We start from the raw sequence: 25,573 nt of genomic DNA, 5'->3' as shown, positions 1-25,573 counted from the left end.
CATCTTTTGGGAACAACATGCCTGCTGGGCTTTGGAAACCCCTGTTCTGAATTCAGGAATCCCATCCTCTCCTTGGTAAGTGCCAAGGCCTCCTCTTTTGTGACCCTCCCACCCCCCCATCGACACACACACACACACACACACACACACACACACACACACACACACACACAATTCTTCCTGGGCAACAGATTCCTTTTAAGGCTAAAAGATCCAGACCTAAAAGTGAGATGCAGCTTGAAGTGAGTAGATATATTACAAGCATCCTGTGTTATGTAAATTGGAGTTTAACCATCCAATTGTAATGCAAATCAACTTCTGAAAGAAACAAAATAGCTTAAAAGCCACATTTCCCTAAAGGCTGCTCAAGTGCTGAGCCCTGATGTAATTATCAAAACTATTCAGCTCATCTTGGAAATATTTTGTGGGAATGTCGGTGCAGGGTCAGGGCCTTCGGTTTAAAACCAGAGTAGGTAGTGGGGCCTGGCTGTCACAGGCCGCCGCGGCGGGTCCCTCGGGGGCTGCTTGGAGCATCTGCAAGGCGAGGCGTGTGGCCGGGCAGCGGACCGTGAGCGTTGTCACCACCGTCCTGGCAGCAAGTGAGTGCGGTCACCGTTGTCCTAGATAGAGACTTTTCCAGTAGCCTCAGGGATTTTTCTGCTGTCACATCAATGCCACATATGCGAACAGGTCTGCAGCACGCAGAAACCCCGTTTCTTAGAAAGGAGAGACACCTCCACCTGCTGTTATTACTATTATTATCAGGTTTAAAGGGAACCATGAATCATGGGCTCCGTTTTTCACAATGGCAGCTATTTTAAGTGGCACCCCATGGACTATATACGTGTCACCCTCCCCGTTCAGCCCCCACTTTTGCTCACACGCTCAGGGAGACACTTGCACAGTCCCAGGCCTTGGGAAGCAGGTGAACGACGCGTTGTTGCCTTTAAAGAGCCCCAGGCGCAGTGAGAGGCAGGGCGAGGGGCACAGACGAACCAAGAGACAAAGACACAGGAGGCCAAGCGCGGTGAGGGGTGAGGGAGGGTAGGGTGGGGAGGGCAGGGGGTGCCCTGGTCCTGGAGGAGGTGACCCAGGGCTGACCTCCACCAGGGGACAGGCACTCGGTGCCGAGTGGAGGAAAGGCCAAGCCACCTGAGAGGGACAGGCACCGTCCAGGACCGCGGGAGGCTCCACTGGCATGTCTGGAGGAGGGCGGATTTGGTGGGAGATGGACAGAGGCGGAGGGACCCCTTAGGAGAGTTCTGGTGGGGACGGAGAGAAGGTGCACGATCGGATCTTCTGGGTATGTCCATTTGAGGGATGCGGGTGGGCGGGCTCCTGCCGCGTCTAGAGTTGGGAATCCTCCACTCCAACACGCAGCTTCCTTCACCTCGTGGCGCCATCTCCCTTTTGCAGCTGACGCATCATTCCCCAACCCTACCCAGACCGCTGGGCTTCACCCATCCTGCAGGGCTCCTGTTCACATCCCCCCGCCTGTCCTCGGGTGCTTCACTACCCCCACCCGCAGATCTGACACTGTCCTCATGATATATCCACCACTGGAAAAGCACTGCATTTTCTGCCTTATAAAATACTACAACAACCACCACCACCACAACCAAAATCCATAAAACCCAGATATGGCTTTCAAGTGCCAGCAGCTGGTTATGACATAAAGGAATGTTGGGTGAGGGAAAACAGAGTATTCTGGTGATAGCTGTCTCCAGTTCCTTTTTTGTGGTTTACAGCATTTTGTGATGAACCTTACAGCATGCCTCCACCCCTCCCAGCACCCCCTCCCAACTTCTGTATTCGCATCACCACTTGTTAACACCAGCCCCCTCGGAAGCAGACGAGATGAGACTGCTATGTGATCTGAGCAGATGACGTGTGCCAACACTGCCAGGAAAGGCCTGGGTAGGTGGGACAAGAACGTGCCGTCATTAAAACCATCGTGTGCTGGAATCCAGACGTGCCTGCCACGTGGAAAGGGGTCAAACTCACTGCGCACAGTTCAAGAGGGCAGAACAAGCCCCGACAGACAGGAGGTGGGGGAAGGAGGCCTCCGCTTAGAAGAATTTCCTAACAATTCAACAACAAAGAATCCTCTACAAAAGAGAGTGTGTGCCATCCCAGAGTAATTTGGGCAGATAATAAAAAATATATTTACAGCCTTCCCCTCCCCAGCCCCGAGGATCTGGGGGAAGGTGTGGATGTGTTGGACATCCTCACATGGACTGGTGTTGATGTTGTCACAAACATTGGGACTGGTGGCTTGATGTGCTGAGCCCTCGAGCGTGGGACTTGCCCTTATGAAGCTCATTACCACAAAGGAGAGTCTAAACTTTCATGTAATGGTGCCTAAGAGTCTCCCCCTGAGTACCTCTTTGTTGCTCAGATGTGGCCCTCTCTCTCTCTAACTGAGCCATCTTGACAGGTGAACTTGCTGCCCTCCCCTCTACGTGGGACCCGACACCCAGGGGTGTAAATCTCCCTGGCAATGCAGACTCCCGGGGGTGAATGTGGACCCGGCATCGTGGGACTGAGAGTATCTTCTTGACCAAAAGGGGGATGCAAAATGAGACGACATAGTTTCAGTGGCTGAGAGATTTCAATTGGAGTCGAGAGGTCACTCTGGTGGACATTCTTATGCACTATACAGATAACACCTTTTAGGTTTTAATGTATTGGAATAGCTAGAAGTAAATACCTGAAACTACGAAACTCCAACCCAGCAGTCTGGACTCCTGAAGACAATTATATAATAATGTAGATTACGAGGGGTGACAGTGTGATTGTGAAGACCTTGTGGATCACACCCCCTTTATCTAGTGTATGGATGAGTAGAAAAATGGGGACAAAAACTAAAGGACAAATGGGGTGGGATGGGGGGATGATTTGGGTGTTTTTTTTTCACTTTTATTTTTTATTCTTGTTCTGGTTCTTTCTGATGTAAGGAAAATGTTCAGAGATAGATTGTGGTGATGAACGCATAACTATGTTATCATACTGTGGACAGTGGATTGTATAACATGGATGATTGTATGGTGTGTGAATGTATTTCAATAGAACTGAATTTAATAAGAAAAAATAAATAAATAAAATAAAATAATAATATTAATAAATGAATTAAAAAAAAAAAAAGTGTGTGCTGTGAAGCAGCGCGTGCACCATCTTGGATGCCATTCAAGCAGAGACTGGAGGACTGCATCCACCCACAACGCTGCCCAGGGGGAAAGGTCAGGACCCACTGCCAGGGGCTGTGAGAGGAGCTGTGGGTGTGAGAACACGTGGTTGGCTCTGTCCAGTGAGTGAGTGGCAATGCCAAGGGGCTGCCTGGCTCTCTGGTTCTCCTGGCCGGCCTGGAATCCCACCTCACCCACCCTCTTCTGGAGGCCTTCGCAGGCTCAGTCCCGGGGAAGGGATTCCAATTGGTTAGTGGGGTGGGAGTTTTCTGCTTTGTTTGCCGAGCTTCCAATCTGGTCCCTGTCCGGCAGGAGACCGACTTCTCTGATGTACATCTCTAGACTGCCCAGTTAGGGAGAACAGATGCTGTGGATAGGGCCAGCAGCCACACATTTCCGGGAAATAACTCTAATGACTGAGGAAGAAGCCATAAACCAGGCTGGAGGCCAGACAGGGGGGACACCGAGGCCTTGGGGGATGGGCGGGATTACTGCTAAAGGCCGGGATGGAGCCCCAGGGCCCAGGGAGGGGAAGGGGGCCTGCCCTTAGGGGCTCCTCCTTTTCCTCTCTGTGATCCATTTACTCAACAAACAGCTGCTGAGGGCCTCCTAGGAGGCAGGCACGGTTCTAAGTAGTGGGGCACAGGCATGAGTAAACACACAAAACCCCTGTCCTGGTGGAGCTTATGTTCTAGGCATCTCTTAGGTTTCACCTGCTGGAAGGAGTAAAAGTAAACTAACATGTATTGTGCCAGGAGTTTTAGGTCCTTATCTCAACTGATTTTCATAATAGCCTCAAGAAGTAGGTCATGATCCCCAGTTTTAGTGGAAAATGAGGGTCCTTCAGAGTCCCCAGCTAGATGGAATGGGTCTGGGCTCTTTCTCCTGTGGCTGCAAACTCCAGCTCCGAACCACAGTGGCCAGACCTGCCCCTCTGTTGGGACTGGTTTGGGCCCCGTGGCCCAGCTGCTCTACCCTACGCCTTCTTCACAGGCTAAAGGACATGGACAAGATCCCTGCCGTGTTTCTGCAGCAATGAATGGAGATTCCCCATTAACCGGTGCTAAGGGCTTTACTCATAGCCTGATGCTCATTCTGTCTCTCGTCAGTCTCCCTCCAACTCCACATTCCAACGTTCCATGCTCCTAGGTTGAGCCTCTCAGACTTGGGGTTCCTCCTTGGTCATCCCTGCCTTTGCACCTCAGTGTACCCCAAAGAGCCTGCCTGGGCATGTTCCCTCTGTCCTCAGCATTCATGTGGACACATGAAGAAATTCCCGTTATCTCCACCCCTGCAGCAACCCCCCAGCCTTCCCCCAAAGGAGTGGACTTACCGGTCCCTGGCCTTTCGCCAGCGACTGAGACTCTGTGTCAACTCAGGGACACAGGACACAAGGACACAGGACACAAGGATGCAGGGAGGCCCCAGGGCCAGGCCAGAGTGAGCCCCCAGGACGCACAGAGAGCCCGGGCCAGGTGGGAGAGGACTGGGACTCACCGAAGTTCTCCCCGCCCCAGATGTCCATTTCCGCGTCGTACTTCCCCAGGTGATTGAACCAGGACCTGTCCATCACGAAGAGCCCCCCGGCGATGATGGGGGTCCTGGGCATTTGAAAGAAAAAGGAGGGAGAATCAGTTCCTGCCCAGGGAGTCCAGAACTCAAGGCCATTTTCCTCCTACTTCTGCTCCTCTTCAGAAGGGCCAATATATTTTCCAATTACCTCAAACAAGAACTACTGCAGAACGTTCTCTCTGGGACTGTAAATTCCCTGACCTCGCAGATAGGCTGACTCCCCGGGCGCCCTCCACCAGGGGACCAGGACTCACGCAGAGCCCCAGCCGTTCTGAGGGCCTTTCCCACCACCTCGGTCCAGCAGGGCCATCGGGGGCCCCCGTCAGCGGGCGCCGGGCAGGGGGACACCGACCAGGGCAGGGGAGGAAACTGGACGTTCTCCCTTCCTCCCCGCCTCGCCCTTCCTCTTCATTTTCTTTTCTCAGGGCTGCACCCCAATCTCCCTGAGCTCTTGACTGCTGAGAGGGATGTCCAAGAAGCCATTTGAAAGGAAAGGGATTGAGCGGGAGGTAGGAAGGGTGTCAGAGCCCCAGAAAATATTCTGGCAAGTGCAGGAAGCGAGTCTGTAAGACAGAGGATCCCGGGAGACAGAAACCTCCTAAAGTAGTGGGACAAGTGGAGCTGGCCTAGCAGAAGGCACCTATCAACAGGTAGCAGGCTGGGGTGGGTGGGTGAGCCCTTAGGAAACTGCCCCTCATTAAATGGGTCCCAGAACGGGAGGTGCATTTTCTCCCATATTGGACAGTGAGTCGATGGAGAGCAAGTCTGAAAACAACATGCTGTTCCTTCGGGACTGGCACAACCCTGGAAAGCACCTGCTCTCGGACAAGCAGAGATACTCCCACCAGAAGAGAAAATGATCTGGGAACGCTGCCCCTGGGACAGAGACAGAGCAGGGAGAGTCCCTGGACCGTGGCCTTTGCCTCGGGCTTGCTCTGCTCCCTCGAGGTGTCAGGACCGGTGGACGCTCCCCCCACACCCACACCCCACGCCATGCAGCTGCAGGGCACCGCAGGATGCTCAGCACGGGAATAAGGTGCTACTATCTGTCCAGAAATAAAGGACAATATCTGCGGTGTCATCTGGCGCCAATCTCCCTCTTGGCATCACTCCAGATCACGAAGGCTGGGGAGGGGAGGAGGGGCCGACGATGGATGAACTATGGGCCCCGGCACAGAGTTCTCAGCGGCCCCACCCATCTATCTGGAGCACCACCATTCAGCTCTTCACTGCTCTTTAGTCCTCAATCTGAGTTATATCAATGCAGTGAAAATTATCAAACATTTACTATATGGCAGGCACCAGAAATGACCTTGACGAGTCCTGGGTGTCCCTAAATCACTGGCCTGAGAATTCCCCGTCCGGTGGCCTTTTCTGCAGTTCTCCAGGCATTGCTCTCCTACTCTTGGCCCCCACTGAGGCAGACGTGTTTCCGCCTGGAGATTCCCAAGGGGCCCAGGACATGTTTACATTCAGGGTTAGACAGGACCGGCAGGGCTGTCCACTCTAGGTGCTGAGACGACAGGCTCCCCATGGGGGGGCCGCTGTGCTCTACTCTACACCAAACCCCCAGGAGGGGTTGCCACCTTGCCACCACGTGCTGGGGCCACCAAGGGGACTGGGCGAGAGAATGCAGGTCAGGACGGCACAGAAAAGCAGCAGTCTGTGCCACCCACTCGGTTCTCACACAGAGGACAGCGGAGGTGCTCAGTGACGTGCAGCAGTGGCCAGGCCTTGCTGTCAGCCTCCACTTACCGCAGCGGCTGACTCCCCATTCCTGGGCTGCCCCACCCCAGTGGACCATCTTTTCCTAATGGGACCATCTTGGGCTCCCCGATATTAAGCAGGAAGCACAAGTACACAATGGCCTGTGGGTGGGTGGACAACGCACAGGATCCCACGAGGCCTCAACCCTTAGAGAGAAGAGCCTATGAAGACAGAAACCTAAAATAGGGCAAAAGTAGTGCTGGCTGCACAGGTTCTGTCTCTCTTCCCAAGCTTTTGTGTTCCCCACACCACGCGACGCTGGGAAAGACCACGTGATGGTGGCTTTGCAGCCCGTCCCTGCTCTGTGCCACCCCTTCCTACTTACCTAATGGGCTCGGTGGGGTCCAGGCGCCGGGCCTTCTGCTCTTGGGAGAGCTGCTCCCACTGGAAGTGGAGGCTCCAGTCAAACCCTGAAATGGCACCAGCCGGGTGAGTTGGTCTCTCAGAAGTGCCTGCAGAGCCCACCCATTCTGCACCTTTTCAAGAACCCACCCAGGCTCCCAGGGTTGCTGGTCGCCTGGGCTGATAAGAACGTGGCTGCCAAATGTCCATCCACAGCGGCCCCTCTTTCTCCACTGCCCACTGCATCTCTGAGCCTTCTCAGCCGGGTGGGGGTGGCAAAGAAAGGGCAGAGGATGAGGAGACACATTTGCCCAGGGCCATATGCTTCAGGAAGGCATAAGCAGGTTTGCAAAGGGCCTCTTGGACTACCTGAAGCACCCAAATGTCTGGGGGTGGGCAGCAGCAGCAGGTGCCCAGTGGAGGTGTGGTGGGTCCCTAGGACAGGGCAGTGCCCACGGAGCCAGGGGATCCTTGTACCACCCACGTTCCTGGGTCTGGGCTAAGCCCTGTGTCAGGAGTATCCTGGGCACCCCCAGGCCCTTCCTTTCCCAGTCCCAAATCGCCAGGGCCGAGGTGGAGCTCACTACACTACAAGGAGCAGGGTCGGATGTTCCGGACACTGCACCAGGGGCCTCTTCCTCACGCCTCCCCTTTGAAGCCACGACCAGGAGACGGAAGAAGGCGGCATGGGCCCACTCACCGCCTCTGAGCTCCGCCGCAGTCTCGATGTAGTTAAAGTTGTCCAGGTTAATGATATCGATCACCGGGCACACCACCCGTGTGTAGTCCTGCGGATCAACACACCCGGGCGTCAGAGAGCCTGTCCGGGGTCAGGAGATGGGGAGGGCCGCAACCTGCTAGTGCCAGAGCCTGGCTTTGTGGCCTCAACCGAGCGTCTCCATCGCCGATCTCAATTTTCTCATCGATAAAATGGGGAGACGGTTGTAGTGACCTCTCTAGTTTAGATGCTTAACATGCTAAGAGTTTCTCCTTGACTCCTAGGGCCTTCTCAGTCCCAATGGGCATCTGCGGATGGGTGGAGAGGTGGTGGAGGTGTCCACGGAGAAAGGGGAAGCCAGGAATAAGGGGGCGCTAGAAATCCGTCCACATCAGGGAGGCCCTCAGAAGACACCGTCAGCCCGACAGGTGACCCCAAGCTTGCAGTCCTGAGAAGCAGAGCCACATGCCCATGGGGGACCCTTCTGGAATTTCCAAACACTTTCTTTCTCTGGGATAAAGTATCTTATTAGCTATGGTTCATGGACAAGTTGATGCATGGCGTTTCTGGAGATTACTAACTTCAGCTGTCACCTGGAGACAGAGGCTCTCAAGTCTCCACCGCCAGGCTGACTCCCCTCCTAGCTCCAGACTCCAACATGCCATGGGCCACTCCAGGTGGCTTCCACACAGCTCCTCCAGTGGTGGCTTCACCACCTTCTCCCCAGGCTCCCTATGGAATCATCACACTGGATTAAATCTTGCTGAATCTAATTCTAAAATTGAAAATTGCTCTTTCAAATCCCCCCCTTGCCTCTCCTCCATCTCCTCCAGCCTGGAGTACTGCAATGGACTCCTAACCCCACCTCCCACTCCCATCCTTCTTGGGGATTGAATCGTGTCCCCTACAAAAGGCACGTTCAGGTCCCAACTCCCGGTTCTGGGGGTGTAAACCCATTTGTAAACAGGACCTTTGAAGATGTTACTAGTTAAGTTGCCCAGATGGAAGGAGGGTGGGCCTGAATCCAATATGGCTAAAGTTCTTATAAGCAAAGGAAATTGGACACTGAGAAGAAAAACCATGGGGAGCAGCCAGAAGTGGGAAGTCAACGGAACCCAGAAGAGAAAGGAGAAGACGACGCCATGTGCTTTGCCAAGTACAAGCCAAGGACCAAGGATTGTCAGCAGCCAGCCCCAGAACGCCACAGTCTTCAGGGAGAAAGCATAGCTTGTTGACACCTCCTTGGACACTCTCAAAACAATGAGCCAATAAATTCCCATTGTTTAATTCCCAAGGTATAGTATTTGTTTCAGCAGGTGGGAAATTAATATAATCCTCTTCCCTTTTCATTCTACACATGGCTGCCAAAGTTGTCTTTCTGATATGCGAATCTGGCTCTGCCACTCAACTGCTAAAACCTTCAACTGCCTGTAAGATAGATTTAAAGTCCTTTGCGTGGCATGGAAGACCATCAAAAAACAGGCCTGTACCTAGCTTTTCAGCCTCATCTCCCGCTACTTTCCCAGGCCTCTCTATTTGTCAGTGTCAAAAGCACCCAGGGATCATTTGCCAAATATACAAGCCAAATTCACCAGTTCCAGGGGCAATCAAGGCTATATACATACCTAAGTTTCCCAAGCCTGGTTGAGTTCCCCTGTTTCTGGCATGCAGGAGGGGGAGAACTGGGGCCCGGTGTGTAGTGTAGATCAGTGGTGAAGGAGGCTCTTGGACTGCTAAATGGGAATCGAGTGGCCTGGGGAAATCAGCAGGTTCTCAGGTGACCCAGAAAGGAAGGCTTTTCTAGTCCTCTGCATCTACCACCCTTTGGCTGGCATGGGCAGGAACCTCTATTTCTCCTTGAAGCCATTTAATTTCCTCATTCAATCTCTCTCCTAAATGAGGTTGCCTTCTTATTTTAAGTTCCAGATTCACCGAGTGCCTAATTTTAAGTTCACAGGCTTAATTTGGCCCTCAGTCTCCCACATGTGACTCATTCTGACAGTAACATGCTGCCTCTGAAAACCAAATGGTCCACATGGAAAGAAACGTCCATTTTCAATGCACTGCCACTACCTCTGGGATGCACACAGATGCTTCATCTGCAGGCAACACACACCTGCCCAGCTGGCACAGCTCCTCCGGGCCACTCTGAGTGTCTGTGTGCATGTACACACCGCATGCACACATACACACACACAATCCGCTGGCACAGATACCTACACACTGACACCCACCCAAAGACATTCTGGTGACTTGAATTCTGGACTGTTCTTACAAGTTCAGAGACTGACTTTCTTCTGTGCGTCTGACAAGGCCCTCATTTTACTTTTGCTTACTGAGTTTTGGGGTCTCTACAGCTATACCATGTCCTTATGGAGATCCTTGTGCAGTAAAGGAAGGTTTTGCCCTTGCCCAGCTCCTGGGAGGTGACCTCAAAGCCCTTGGAGCACCCTGTCTGATGACAGGGTCTTTGTTTTCCTGGAGCCTGGGGCCACTCCAGATAGTCTATGCAAATGGTGTGAGGCCTTGTGCCAGCAGTGCCAGCTTGACCTCTGGAGGGGCATGGAGACAAGGGCAGGCACATGGGTAGTCAGCCATGCCACGTGACCGACCTCCAGAAAATACCCAGACACCGAGGTTTGGGTGAGCTTCCCTGGTTGGCGGTACTCTGCACATAATGCCACACAGAGTTCTGAGAGGAGTAAGCGCTGTCTGCAGGGAGAGGGCAAAGGCGAGCTTGCATCTGACATCTCCTGGACCCTGCCCTGCATGCCTTTCTTGTTGCTAATTTTAATCTGTATCCTTTCAGTATACCAAGCCATAATCATGGCTATTACAGCTCTGTTGAGTGCTGAGGGTCCTTCTAGCAAATTATTGCACCTGAGGGTGGTTTTATGGACCCGTAAACTGAAATCTTATTTGTTCGTTTTTTTTTAAATCTTTCCTGAATATTTGGAGACTGAAATGCAAAGTAAAAAGTGCTGGTTGTTTACCTTGGCCACAGGCTTCCCCACCCATGGGCTCTGAGTCCAGGGCTGTGACAGGCGTCTGTGCACTCTCTCTCCAAGTTCTGTTATTCTTGTCACAACCTGGAGTCGCGGAGACCAGGCAGGCAGCAGGGGACGAATGGGGCTGGATGTGCTGGAGCCACGACTTTGAAAGGGAGCTGGAGGGGTGCTTTATGAGCAACCCCCAGAGCCTCTCTGTGTGAGGCCATCCGGGTTCGTAGCCCTCACCCCCGGCCCAGAGCCCAGTGGGAAGAAGGTGTTTGCTCGGTGCCAGCTGAGAGGTATTTGTTGATGTTGTGTCAGTGGCCAGAGAAAGGCAGGTGGGCCAGTCACAGCTGCACCAGACAGCCAGGCCTCAGCAGGAAATACCCAGACCGGGGACCCAGGAGGCCGGCCACACAGCTGTAAAGCTAGATTCACACTGAGGATCCACCAGGCAACTTATGGAATTTCTGGCCGATTCTGGACTATGGCCCCCTCCCTCACACCCCCAGAAACCTAAACTCCTACCCTGGCCCTCACAGGGAGAATGGCAGAGGTTGAAGGCACACACACTGGCCTTCGAACACCGCTGCAGCTCCAGACCCTCATTTCTCCTCTGATTCACATGTTTAAAGCACACTGTCGGAGGGTGAGACGATCGCTCACTCCGTAAGTCAACCCACATTATTGAGCACTTACTGTCTTAGAAGTGCATCAACTGTGGTAGAGACATGATCTAGAAGAATCTAGAAGAGCCTAGTCATGTCCAGACACACAGCCTCTAAACTGTCCTGGAGAGGGTGTGGGGGAGCAGGAGGGGCTCCTGGAGGCGGTGACACCGAGGGGCAGGACCAGGGACCCCTGCACTGGTTGGCGGGAGGCCTGGCTCCAGGCCTGGCAGAACAGCTGTGGCCTGAGACACAACTGCACAGGCCCTGGGACACAGTATCTGCATCTATAAAATGAAGACAAATTATTGTTTGCAAAACTGTCCTGCTTCTCCAACAGGGCTTTTGTGAGACACAAGATAGGAAAGTGTGTGAAAGGGCTTTGAAGAATAAGTAGGCTGTTATTTCTATAAATTCACCAAATGCTGCAGGGATTGAGACATTTTACAATCTTTTTTCCTACTAAGGAACTATGCAGATAAGGAGGAAAAAAAAGCAAAGCATATAAAAGAAAAAGAAAAAAACAAATCCCAACTTGGTGCTTATTTCAAGTATTGTCATGTAATTGAAGGGAGAGAAGGTAAATTGGGGAGATTTTCAATATGTAAAACAGCAGCTGAGGACAGCTGATGACAGTTAGAGCCCATTGCTTTCTTATCTCTATTTCTGAAAATCCCAAACTCCAATTACAGCTTAATATTTCCTCTTCCACTCACAGGATCAAATCACTTCTGATTCTAAGACAAGACGTGAACAGTGACACATCCACCCTCCCACGCGTGTAGAGACGGGCTCAGGGAACCAGAGCCAGGGCCCCGGGGAAAACCTCTGCAGCCCCCTGAGGCTGCTGCAGCCCCGGAGGGCTTGATGACCCGGCTCTTTGCTGCTAGAGCGTCAGCGCAGATGGTGGTGGGCCCGAGGAGGCTGGCCTGGGAGGCCGAGCTGACCCCCAGGAGGCAGCGGTCACACTTGGGAAGGAGGAGGTTAAGGCTTCGACCAGAGGGCGGGGTGGGGCTGGTGGATGGCCACACCCTCTGGGTGAGAGCACTTTTCAGGGTGGGGGGGGATTCCAGCCGAGCCCCTGGGACGGGAAGGGCCTCGCAGGTTCATTCAGGGGGTCCGAGAAATCCGAGAAAAGAAAAGCTCCTTTAACTCACCCTCCAGGGACCAAGTCAGCCTGGGGAGGGGCGGGGGGTGAGGAGGGTCCTCAGTAAGTTAACCAGAGAATTACCACATGACCCAGCAATGCCACTCCCCAGCAGAGACCCAGAAGAACTGAAAACAGGTGCTCAGACAAATCCTGGTACAGCAATGCTCCTAGCAGCAGTATTCACAATAGCCAAAAGGCAGAAATGACTGAAGTGTCCACCAGCTGATGACAAGATAAACAAATCATGGCAATGTCCACCCAATGGAATATTACTCAGCCATAAAAGAGAATGAAGAACGGATACACACTACAGCATGGATGAACCCGGAAAACACTACGCTGTGTGAAAGAAGCCAGGCTCCCAAACTCACATATTTATGAATCCATTTATATGAAATGTCCAGAATAGGCAAATCCGCAGCAACAGAATGCAGACTGGTGGTGGCCAGGGCTGGAGGGGGGACAAGTGGGGAGTGACGGCTAATGGGTGACGAAAAGGTTCTGGAATTCAGGAGTGGTGACGGCTGCACAAACACTGTGAATGCACCAAGTGCCAGGGAATCATATAGCTTAAAATGGTTAAAATGGCCAATTTTATGTTATATGTATTTTGCCATAATAAAAAAACAGTTGACCCCAGGAAGAGGCTGTGACAGCCTGGTACTCCGCGGTGACCACTGCTCCTGGGGTCAGGGCCGAGGCCCGGCCGCGCCCTGCCCAGCAGCCCCACACTGGTGAGAGTCTGGGCTGAAGGGTGCATGGCCAGCAACCTGGGAGGGGGAGGAGGTCCCCAGGGGTGAAGAGTGAAGAGCTACAACCCCCCCAGCCCCTCATTTCTCCTGGGAGATGAACTTTATGATCATTTCAGCACGCATGACAACACACCTGTCATTCCACACAAAGGGCAGATTGCCTTAGAAACATTGCTCTGGAAATGCTAGTGTAGAAAGCTAACACAAAAATAGCAGAATATAATCGTACAAATAAAGCATAATTGCAGCTATGCAAAAAGACCCTTTCTGCCCAGGGTAGAAGGTCCTCAGTGGAAAGAAATGTTAATAATAGTGGGTGCCTTTGCATGGTATTTTGATTAATTTTCATTCTAATGTTCTAAGTTTTATAAAATTTCAGAAATGACTGTGGATTGCTTTTGTAATGGGAAACGAGATTTTGGCAGCCTCTTCTGCTCCCCTGCCATGAGGTTTTCCAATATTCCTGAACCACATTCCTGACTCACATCTATCTTTTTTATGTGATCTTAATTTAAATAGGAAACCCCTTGTCTCCTTCCTATAGTCCCTGAAACAGATCTCCTCCTTCCCCTACTCCTTTCTTCCCCAGCTAAATGCTTCTGGATTCTCTAACCTTCGTCTTCGTTCTGATTCTGCAAACCTTAACCTTCCGTGGTTGTTTATTTAGGGAGCTCGGTTTCTGAACCCCAGCCCGAGTCGTGGCAGGACTGGGGCTGGTCAGCAATGCTCAAGCAGAAAAGCCTCTCTGAGGCCGGGGCCAAGGTCACTGCTGGGGAGTGGACTTTGCACAACCGCAATAAGGTGCCCAAAGTGTTTTCCATATTACTTCCCCAAGAAGAATTTCACTGTTGGTAAAGTTTTCAATTCCTTTCCCCTGTGGCCACCCTCTGTGCTTCCCCACCCTGGAGACCACTGCAAACCCGGCAGTGCCAGGTCCACAGGGAGCCACACTGCCCCTCCTGCTACACGGCTCCTTCCAACCCTCAGGACTCTGTCCAAAATGCCAGCTCAGGCAATGCGGCTGAATTAATTTAGGGGCAGAGAACAAGGCTGCTTTCCCCCATTCCAACTGGACCCCTTCCCCATTGCCTCTAGTTTATTATCATTTCTGAGCCCTGAGTCCCTGCTCAACAACAGGCACAACGGCCTCTATGAGGTGGCTGGTGCCCGCGGAGGTTGGCGATCGGTGAGAGAACTAAACCCAGGAAGGGAAACTGTGGGCAAGTGGCCAATAATTGCCGAGAGTGATTACTGTGTCAGTAGGGAAGGGTTTCTGGAGGAGGGGACCGTGGGGGCCCTGAAGTGTAAGGGGGTTGGGACAGCTGGAGAGGAGGGGAAGGGCACTGCCAGGAAAGGAAGGGCTTGGCCAGAGTGGAGCTGTGGGAATTGGGGGGCAGGCTCAGGACATGGAGCAGCCTGGCTGTGTCAGAGCAGAAGGCCCTGGAAGGAAGCTGAGGCCACAGGTGCAAGCAGAAGGGGACGGCAGACCCGGGGTGGGGGTGGCTCCAGGGCAGGGCGAGTTCCCCTCCAGTGAGATTCACCTGGACTATTTCCAAGAGGGGAAGAGGGGATTTTTCTAAACAACGCTAAGTGTAAAAAACCTCCCAATCTCAGGTTGCCGGATGGATTTTTAACATCTGGGCCTCTGGATGAGAACTTTGTAATCCCACCAAAAGGATCTCTCATTGCAATGATTGATGTTGGTGAGGATTATCCAGATCGACCCTTTCATCTTCTTACCACCGTTATGCACGTAGGAGTCCAGGGGCCACCAAACACCAAGAGAGGAAACCAGGGCAGGGGAAGAGGCTGGTGAGGCAAGATCGGGGGTGCTGGTGCCGAAGGGTCCAGCTAAGGACTGTCAGGCCAAGCCACATGGCTCCCCTGAGCCTGTTTCCTCATCTGTGACACGGGGCCTCCCACAGTGCACAGCCGCTGAAAGGGCCAGGGTGTCAGTTAACGAACAGGACGAATGCCAGTTACGAACACAGACCCCCACAACCGTGGTGCGTTCCAGGTGTGCACATGGCAGGGCAGCTAACAGATTTTGGGGGATATAAACTAATAATGGGAAAAATTAACTTTTCCCCACTTTCCAGAGAAAGAACCGAGACATGGGAGGGGAAGCGTCCGGAACCCTAGGGGCAGAAAGAGGGGGGATTTCTGGTCTCTTGGCATCCAGACTGTCCGCCGTGGTGCGGGGCCTCTGGGCAAGGGTGAAGGTGACACAAGGGATGTGCGGGTGTGGTGGAGGCAGGACAGGCCTCAGGGAAGGGGTGACGACACCTGGTGAATTCCGCCGCCTCCTTCCCACGAGCGGCGCTCACAAGGCCTGCCTTTCTGGAGCCTTCTGCAGTCCGAGAGAAACAGCACCTTTCTTGCCCAGGAAGCTGGGTGTGCCACCTACAGCTGCCCGCAGTCCCAACCACGCAGGCCAGCTGCAGGGGACTTAGCAGGTGGCCCCAGTGTTACAGAACAAACAGGTCCCAGTCCTTGCTCTACCCCTGGCACAAAGGGGGACAGAAGCTGTCCTGCCCACCTCCCAGGACTTGGGAAGCTGTGAAGTCATGAGCTTGAGAGGCCCGGAGAGAGGAAGGGGTATAACCCGCGCCCTGCGCCTCGGTCTCACTCACCTCTTTGACCCTGTGCAGCAGTGGCTGGAGCCAGTCCCGGTTCACCTCGCAGTGGCTGTCGAGGAAGGTGAGGGTGGTGCCTTGGGCAGCATCGGCACCCCGAATCCGGGACCGGACCAGACCTGTAGGCAGGGACAAATGGCCAAGTGGGTGCCACTGTCAGCTGACTGTCTGGCAAGGCCGAGGGGGAGAGTGCTGGTGTGGCGCTGTTATATACCCCAGGAAAGGGTGCAAAACCTACATGACGTTCCCGTGGGTGCAGGCCTATTGTGGGTGGGACCTTCTGATTAGGTTATTTCAACTGAGATGTGACCCAGCCCATTCAAGGTGGGTTTTAATCCTTTACTGGAGTCCTTGATGAAGACAAAAGACAGAAAAAGCCCAGAGAGCTCAGAGAGAGATACCTAGATAAGTTTGGAGAGAGCTTGGAGAGGAAAGCCCTGGAGATGCTAAGAAGGACCCACAGAAGCTCAGAGAAGAGGCCACTGGAACCAGGAGCTGAAAGCAACGGAAGCCAGGAGCGAAGGACCAGCAGACGCCAGCCACATGCCTTGCTGCCTGACAGAGGAACCCTGGATGCCAGCGGCCTTTCTTCAGAGAAAGTATCATCCTGTTCCTGCCTTAATTGGGACATTTTCATGGCCTTAGGACTGAAAATTTGTAAACCAAAAAATCCCCATTGTAAAAGCCAACCCATTTCTGGTATGTTGCATTCTAGCAGCTTTAGCAGATTGTAATAGGGAAGCATCCAGCATTTCCTCCCCACACCTGACGAACACACACACACACACACACACACACACACACACACAGAGACACACACACACAACACCAAGATCCCCGCCCAGCAGTGCAGACTGGACCCACCTTGCCGCACTTCGTTGCGGAAGCATTTCACCTTGGGCAACTTAATCAGCTGCTGGCAGTCATCGGCTGCAAAGACAGAAGTTTATGCTGGTGAATGTCTGGGAGCCACTCACGTGAGGTAAGTGGGCACTGCAGGTGAATCTGAAGACCAGGTAAGGCAACCTGCCCCTCCCTCCCACCAACCCACAGTGCCCTATCCTGACTCAAGGGTGCTTCTGGGCTTTGCGTGGAGCTGACTGGTCACTCTGATCCTTATACAAGGGGGCCCATTCAGAGCCTATGTGGGTATCTTTGGAGTAGAGCAGTTATACAGAGGCATCTACGTGCTGGCTTGACAAATTTCCAGATGGGAAACTTCTGAATGGTTAGTTGGGGACATTTCTCCTTCTTTATAGCTCATTACAAGTATGAGATAATAACCCAGTAATAAACTGGTAATAACATGCTGGGAGGCCAGAGAATGGATGAGATCAACTTTGGAGTTTCCTCCAACTTTGGACACAGGAGATCCTTTGATTGTTAAGCCCATTAGACAGAGCTGGCTCAGTTCCCCATCACTGAGCAGGAGGTGGGCAGGGGACTCCACCTGAGCCATTTGCCCTGGTGGCCTCTACCTTGCCTGCTTGCCCCACCACTCCTTTGGCTCACCAATTCCCTAGTTTTGAACTCCACATCTTGACCCCCCATTTTGGATTTGCTTCTGTAATTTACCAACCTCAGCCTCTCTACTTGGCTCTGGAATCTAAAGAGTGATTGCAAAGATTTATACAGGTTCCTCTGTGCCAGGAACTGTTTAAGTACTTTAAATGTGTTAACACATCCTTATATACTGTTATTACATAATTTGTATACACTATTATTATCTCCACAAGGAAACTGAAGCACACTGAGGTTCATAATTTGCCCAAGCTACATAGCTCAGTAGTGACGGATCTAGGATTTGAACCCAGGCAGTCTGGCTCCAGAGTCCATGCTATAACTATTGAGCTATTCTGCTTCTGAGTGCCACCCTGCAGGTAGCAGCATGGCCTTCTCCAGCTTCAGCATCAGGCAGCCCCACCTCCAATCCCACCTGCACTTGGGAAGACGGATCAGATCATGAGGTTTCAAAATTCAGAGTCCAGACCTTATCCCTCTGGATCTGGCACACAACCCACTCACATCACTTCTAGAGGTTCCAAGCTTGAAACTTCTAGGGTTTCCAGCTTGAGCCCAGCAGATCCCAGCGGGCAGTGCCTCCCCAACTCAGCCTCTAGCATCAGAGCTGGTGGGGACAGACTCACACTCCTAGAACTTGGAGCCTTCCCCAGTGGCCACTCCCAGTTTCTCCTGGTTCATCTCTGGGAAGAGGTAGTTCTGCCAGGATATAGCTGACTGCCTGAAACTGCGCCCAGGATGCTGGAATGATGGTTCCCAGGAGGTGTCAGCACTCTCTATTTTTGAATTTTAATAGTGCTTCTACAATTATTAAACCTTTCAAACTTAACACACAGATGTCTGGGAACATCCACATGCTTTCCTTGGGGAAAGTGGATTTTGGATGTGATTATGGGTGGGACACAGGTTCTTTGATAGGACTGGGGGACATGAGGTAGGAGATGATGGTATGTTGGCTGCTCACTGTCCCATAGCCAGGAGACGGGGTCCAAAGCCAGGTGTGTTGGTTTGTATATATTATGGCCCCCAGAAAAAGCCATATTCTTTAATGTAATCTTGTGGGGGCAGATGTATTAGTGTTGATTAGGTTGGAACCTTCTGATTGAGTGTTTCCATGGAGATGTGCCCACCCAACTGTGAGTGACACCTCTGATTAGGGTGTGACCTCTTGATTGAATGTTTCTATGGAAATGAGGTCCCGCCCATTCAGGATAGGTCTTGACAGTTCACTGGAGTCCTATTAAAAGAACTCACAAACAGAGGGACCTCAGAGCAACTGAGATTGACATTTTGAAGAGGAGCTGCAGCTAAGAGAGGACAAAATGCCCCAAGAGCAACATTTTGGAGAACGCCGTTTTGAAATGCAACCTGGGAGCAAGTGGAGGCCAGTCACTTGCCCTCCCAGCTAACAGAGGTTTTTTGGACACCAATGGCCATCCTTCAGTGAAGGTACCTGTTCTAGTTTGCCAATGCTGCCAGAATGCAAAACACCAGGGATGGATTGGCTTTTATAAAAAGGGGGTTTATTTGGTTACACAGTTACAGTTTTAAGGCCATAAAGTGTCCAAGGTAACACATCAGTAATCGGGTACCTTCACTGGAGGATGGCCAATGGTGTCCAGAAAACCTCTGTTAGCTGGGAAGGCACTGGATGGCATCTGCTCCGGAGTTCTGGTTTCAAAATGGCTTTCTCCCAGGACGTTCCTCTCTAGGCTTCAGCTTCTCTCCTAAATGTCACTCTCAGTTGCTCTTGGGGCATTTGTCCTCTCTTAGCTTCTCAGGAGCAAAAGTCTGCTTTCAAAGGCCGTCTCCAAAATGTCTCTGTAAGCTGAAGCTCCTCTCTCAGTTCCAGTGCATTCTTCAAAGTGTCCCTCTTGGCTGTAGCTCCTCTTCAAAACATCACTCACAGCTGCACTGAGTTCCCTCTGCCTGTCAGCTCATTTATACAGCTCCATTGATCAAGGCCCACCCTGCATGGGTGGGGCCACGCTCCACGGAAATATCAGAGTTATCACTTACAGTTGGGTGGGGCACATTCCATGGAAACACTCAAAGAATTCCAATCTAATCAGCATTAAAATCTCTGCCCCACAAAATTGCATCAAAGATAATGGCGTTTGGGGGACATAACACATTCAAACTGGCACTGGGTACCAATTGTTGATGCCTTACCTTGGACACTTTATGGCCTTAAGACTAAATTTGTAATGAAATAAACTCCCCTTATAAAAGCGAATCCATATCTGGTATTTTGCATAATGGCAGCATTAGCAAACCGAACACCAGGGTCCACGCAGCCCAGTCCTCCCATGGGAACAACAGGGAGGGGGCAAGGCAGCCTCAGCTAAGGCAGGCAAGTTCTCGTGGCACACAAGTCGGGAATCTGCAGTGGGCATGGTTGCCGGGCTCTGGGTTCCAGCACTGCTCCTCTGAAGGTTCTGTGTCTCTCCCCATGCCTGGAATGCAGGCCAGGGGGCAGTGACAGGTGTGTACAAGCATACATGCACACACATCCACATACACACACACCAACAAATTGAGTGTCTAATTTTAAAGTTATCTGGTGAGGCCCTCAAAGACTCACAGCAACTCACCCAAGAAACTTGATTTTTTAAAATGTAAGGCTTATCTCCTTCTTGAGCTCAGACGTGGACACGCCAAGTCTTCCCTAAGTATTCCAAACCCAGGCTTTCCTCCAGCCCCAGGAGATCAGTGGACTCCCCTCTGCCTGTAACGCAGGTGCTGGGAACAGACATTGGTGCGTAGAGAAAAAGTGAGAGCAATTAGATTACTTACGGTCTTTGCTGAAGTCATCCACTAGTATGATTTCCTGGATCAGATGGAAAGGGGTGCGGTTTAAGATGCTGTAAGATGGAAAGAGGGAAAAATCACGATGATGTCTCGTGGCAAAATATATACACTTGCCCAAGTTTTAAACAGCATCGCTCCTTTTGAGGCTGGAAAGCTTGGAACAGTCAATGGCTTGTCTGGCCACAGTGCTCACCTTTGTGGCATCAGGGGTGTAGCCCTGCCTTAGTGATGCCACCACCGCACATCGAGCCACCCACACAGCGAACCAGGGGTCATCCTCGGCGTCCCTCCCTGTCCCTCAAACCAGTCGTCCAACTAGGGCATAGGACATTCCGGTTCTGCTCGAAAATACCACGCAAGCACTTCCCCTTAGTCCTGCGCCCTGGTCCAACGCCCCTGCCTGGCCTGTTGCAGCACCTGCTCTGCCCCCAGCCTCCCCCAGCTCCCGGCCACTCTCCACAGGACCCTCCGAGGGAGGTTTCCGGAGCTCAGATCTGATCGGGTGACTTGCCTCACTACTACAAGTAAGTTAATAAATAAAATACTGCAGTGGCTCCTGCTGACGCCACCCCCAAATCCTCAGCACACCTCCAGAGACCTTTCACGACCTGAGCCCACCTGTATTTGCCACTCCTCTCGCCCGAAGCCGGGATCTGAAGGGGCCTGGCTCGCTTACAAACAAGGGACTTCTCGCCCCCGCCATCCACTGCCTGCCACTGCCCTGCTCTGCCCACACCGCCCAGTTCAAATGTCACTTGCTAGAATGAATTGCTTCCGCCCTGGGCTCCCTCAGCATTTTGTCCTGTCGCCCCCAGTGGCACTTATCACTGTTCGACTCTGAGGTTTGAGTGGGTACCTCATATGTCCACTGACCCCTCTGGATGACAATTCTCCTGGGAGCAGGTAGGGGCCTTGTCAAATTAACCTCTGCATTGCTGGAGCCCGTGGCAGTGCCATGACTCACAACTGTGCACTCAAGAGATACGTCGTGCACACCTACTACGTGCTGGGCCTGGTCTAATGATGAACAGAAGAGAAGGGACCTCCAGACACCAGAGTGCATGTTCTAGCAGCTAAGTACTACAGGCTGGATAATCCTGGCCAGTACTTGACTGCTCTGTGCAAATACACCCACCTATAAATGAGGGCTAGGACGAGTGGTACCCACTGGGCAGGGCTGCTAGGAGAATTCAGGAACACGTGTAAGAAGCACTTCGCACAGTGTTTGGCACTCAGGGACGATAAATGGCTTTTGTGCACTGTTAAGTGAGTTTTGGATTGAGTTGGCATCCGCTGGCCTTGCTGGGCTGTGGCTCTGTCTCCAAGGTGCAGGGGCCGGGTTTCCCTGTTAACTGTGGCTCTCGGGCTGCCAGTGGGTTGTATCTCACTTCTCCTGAGCACCCCGATCTGCCTGGCTCCTCAGAAACACTGCCCACAGTGCAGCACCCAGACCCCCGAGTATGTAGGGGAGGGGGTGCAGAATGGGGGCTGGCTGAGCGGCTGAGGGGGCCCTGCTCTCAGGAGTCCCATCCTGAGCCGCTCCTACTGTGAAGGCTGCAGAGACCCTCTGGGAGAACCTCTCCTGGAGCTGTCTGTGTTTATGACGCCTTCATTCTCACCATGGCAATTCACGAAAGGGGGAAGAGGAAACCCCAGCACAGAGATCTGAGCCCAGGGGGGTTGGGCGGACACCCCATGCCACGTTCTGTCCCAAAGAAAACACTTGCAAAACCCACAACCAGCCCTCTCATCAGGGAGGGAGGGGGAGAAGGAGACAGAGGGAGGGGAAGAGACCTGCTTGAAGAATAAACTCTAATGAGCTTTGATTACTGTAGCTTCTGCATTCGATTCCCCCAAATCCCTGCCTGTTCTTTGAGATTCAAGAGTTCTCTTATGTGAACATCAAAAGGTAAATCGCATGCTGGCTCTGTGCTGGTTGAACTGAGAGATGATTAGCAAATAAAAAATGCTCAGAGTTTAAAAAAAGAAAAAAATAAAGCAACAACCCCCCAAAATCGACAGCAGTAGAGTGCTAATTACACCATTTCCTGGTAACACCTGGCTTGTTTTGCGCCTCTAATCAGAGCCATTGGAGAGATGGTGGGGTCTCCGCAAAGTGGCTTGAGCTCCTCCAGAGGTGGCATGAGGAGGAAGGCCAGGCCCGCCCCCTGGGGCCCGGCCCGGCCCAGGTGGCACACCTGGGGGCCTCCCTCCTGCCACCCAGCCCCCACCTCCCATGCCCTGTGGGCTCCCTTCTCCCTCCTCTGCTCCCACAGGTTCTCCCCCCAGCACCCCTCACTGCTCCCTCTACAGCAAAGCAAACTCTCCCCCTTCTCCAGGGCCCGGCTGAGGAGAAGCTGTTCCTTTGCTTTACCCCCATCCAGGTCCTCCCTGCCCTCCCTGTGCTGGGTCTTAGCATGGGAGTTTCTGCTCAGTGGCAAACACAGGTCATGCTCTCCCTGGGAATTCTTCTAGAACTGAGCCTCCCATGTGTGGCCCATCTCCCAGGCAAGCTGCACCTGCTTCCCACCCACTGCGCCCCCACCGTGAAGCCACGGGAGGCCAGGCTGGCTCCACCACCTACTAGCTGTGCAATCGGGAACGAGGCCCTGGGCCTCTCCTAGCCTTCGTTTTCTTCTGTAATTACATTTTCCTCGTAAAAGCAGGTGATATTAATACTTGACCTATTTCACAGGCTTTTGTGCATATGAAATGACGAAATATATTTGCAATTGCTTTGTGACTCCACAGTGCTATATGCAGGCAGGTTTTTATCAAATGCTCCATAAATGCCAGTTGAATGAAGGGCCGAGGTCGGTCAGTGGTGGTTTTCAGTCGTTCCAGACTCTGATTGACTTGGTTCAAGTGCTGATTCGGCACCCACCATTCGCTACCCGGGAGGGCTTCCGAAAGGATTTAACCTTCAGCACCATTTCCTCAGCTGCACAGAAGAGATACTTCTACCTGCCTCCCAAGGATACACTAGGTGTAAGAGCAGCTCAACGCACTGGGCAGGCTCGCAGAGGCCGCTCTCTCAGTGCACTGATAATAATGCTATTTAAGCTAATAATAGCAGTATGCATGACTTACAGCAGGGGTTCCCAAAGTGTGATCCCTGAACCAGCAGCAGCATTATTTTCTGGGGACTTGCTAGAAATGCAAATCCTCAGGCCCCACCCAAGACCTACTGAGTTTGAATCTAAGGGGATGGGACCCAAGAAACTGTTTCAAAAAGCCCCCCAGGAAATTCAGACACCTGCTCAATTTCACAAGCCACTGCGTTAGAACACTGCCGTCTAAACAGGCAGAGGAGACTGCTAACAACACTTGCCATCACCTGTAGAGGCGCACCATGCTCCAGGCACCGTCCTTCCCCTATCTGAGCTCCTTTAAACTTCTCGACAATGATGTGAGGTAGCTACTGTTCTTGTCCCTATTTTGCAGAAAAGGAAACTGAGGCAGAGATTTATGGAGTTTGTCCAGGGTCACACAACTGGCACACCCAGACCAGAGCCAGGACTGCATGGCCATGGCTGACATTCTCAGCCAGACTGCTAAGCTGCTCTGCGCCATCTGGCAGCAGCGAGGGGGCTCGAGGACACTCAGTGGCCAGGTGAGCTACAGAACCCTGATGGGAGGGGACACGTGGAGGGGAAGGGGACAGCCCTGGGTCTCACATACACACGGGGATGCACTGTGACATCAGCGAAGAGAAGCCATTCTTTGGGTCTTGTTTTCTCCCTCCTTCAATGATAAAAGCCCCCCAATTCATCACGGTTGGGACTCACTCTCCCTCCCCCTTTGATGTGAACCCTCACTCCGCCCTGCCTCTGCTGGGCTCTGAATGCCCCCATGTGCCTTCCTGACCCCTGGCCTGGCTCCCTAGAAACAGGCAAGGAGGGCAGAGGAGCAGAGGCCTTGCCAGGTGCAGGGCAGGTGTGGCAGGGAGGGAGCCGAGAGGCGAATTTATTCCTCCTCAGCTCCCCTTGCGAGAGCCTGGGGACAAGGTCATCCGGAACTCTGGAAAGGTGAAGGTGAAATGTACCTGACGGAGGATCATTTCATTGATGGCAGGCAAGAGAGTTCGGTGTCCCCTCAGCGGCCAGCAGTTTATTTGTGTGGCTGGAGGGGGAGTGAAGGGAGGCAAAGAATCACAAGCAGGTGGTGCCTGTTCCGGTTTGCCAGGCTGCCAGAAGCGGACACCACAGAATGCACTGGCTTTTAGTAATGGGAATTTATTAGCCTCAAGCCTGCAGTCCCGAGGCCATGAAAACCTCCAAATCAAGGCATCATCAAGACGATGCTCACTTCCTGAAGACAGGAAGCTGGTGATCCTGGGCTCCTCTGCCACGTGGCAAGGCACATGGAGGCATCTGCCAGTCTCTCCCTTCTCTTCCGGGTTTTGTTGCTTCCAACTTCTTGTTTTCTTTCCTTTCTCTCTCTTTGTCTGAATTGCATTCTCTAGTAAAAGCCTCCAGGAAGAGGATTAAGACCCACCCTGAATGAGGTGGGCCACTTCTGAAGATCCTACTCAGCAAAAAACCCAACTTACAATGGTTCCACACCCACAGGAATGGATTAGCTTTAAGAACTCACTTTTCTAGGGTACATACAGCTTCAAACCATCACAGTACCTGACCATGGAAGTTTCTAGAAGTACTTTCCCTATAATTCACGTCCACTCAGCCTGCAGAGGAGGTACACACCTGTCTTGTTCACAGCCGGCTTCCAGACCCCCTTCTGCTGTTTTTCTGAGTCGCATCGGGAACTCTAGGGGCAGAAGGCAGGGCCACAGGCCCTCTCAGCAAACTGCCCAGCAGAGTTTGGTGCATCGTCCAGCCCTTTAAGGATACCTCCTGAAAGCCACGGTGCCCATGGGCGCCACGCCACCTCCCAGAGTGCAGGGGTGCCAGGCATAGGCTCAGGGGCAGCCTCCGTCAGGGTGGTGGACAGAGGCCCCAGGCTGCACCCCGAGTTGTGCTGGGCTCCCACCTGGGAGGTCAGGAAAGTCCTGGTTCTCTGCCTCCCAGCCCCTGACTGTGGGCCCCGGGTCACCACATGCTGATCTCACTCAGGATGAGACTCCAGCTGAGGGCAGAGACAGAACGTGTCTGGCCACCGTGAAGCTCAGTATGTATTTAAGACATTAATATCACTAATTAACTATTCTTATTACAATCAAAAGAGAGGAGAAGCAGCAGAAGGAGAACTATTCCTTAGAGCTGAAAGTGACTAGTCTGAGGGCAGCAGCCGACAAGCTCCTGAGAACATCGGTATAGTATCAGGGGAGCCGGGGGGCCTGTGAGACCCTGTGTAGAGATGCTCCTGCAGTGTCCTGAGAAACGAGAAAGAACTTGAAAGATGAGAGATGTCTTTATCTGTTTTTACAGGAGTGGTTAAGTGACCTGCCCAAGGCCACATGGCTGGGAAGAGGTAGGGCTGGGCCTCGACCCAGGTCTTC

The 25,573-nt window shown here is 52.6% G+C and overlaps 1 protein-coding gene across 4 annotated transcripts in view; it reads right to left on the bottom strand.

The window, feature by feature from the left end:
- Positions 1 to 25,573, bottom strand: part of GALNT14 (polypeptide N-acetylgalactosaminyltransferase 14) — a 216,221-nt gene that overhangs the window by 24,607 nt on the left and 166,041 nt on the right. For all 4 annotated transcript variants that reach the window (XM_037806884.1, XM_037806885.1, XM_037806882.1 and 1 more), the window contains exons 4-9: positions 20,098 to 20,165; positions 16,645 to 16,710; positions 15,778 to 15,899; positions 7,567 to 7,654; positions 6,850 to 6,934; positions 4,683 to 4,786 (exon numbers count right to left, since the gene is read on the bottom strand). In XM_037806884.1, the coding sequence (XP_037662812.1) occupies positions 4,683 to 4,786; positions 6,850 to 6,934; positions 7,567 to 7,654; positions 15,778 to 15,899; positions 16,645 to 16,710; positions 20,098 to 20,165 (533 nt within the window). The remainder of the gene's footprint in view (positions 1 to 4,682; positions 4,787 to 6,849; positions 6,935 to 7,566; positions 7,655 to 15,777; positions 15,900 to 16,644; positions 16,711 to 20,097; positions 20,166 to 25,573) is intronic.

Source organism: Choloepus didactylus, chromosome 17 (genome assembly GCF_015220235.1).
Source record: "Choloepus didactylus isolate mChoDid1 chromosome 17, mChoDid1.pri, whole genome shotgun sequence".
In the NCBI taxonomy this organism is placed as follows: domain Eukaryota; kingdom Metazoa; phylum Chordata; class Mammalia; order Pilosa; family Megalonychidae; genus Choloepus; species Choloepus didactylus.
This window is presented reverse-complemented; position numbering and strand designations above follow the sequence as displayed.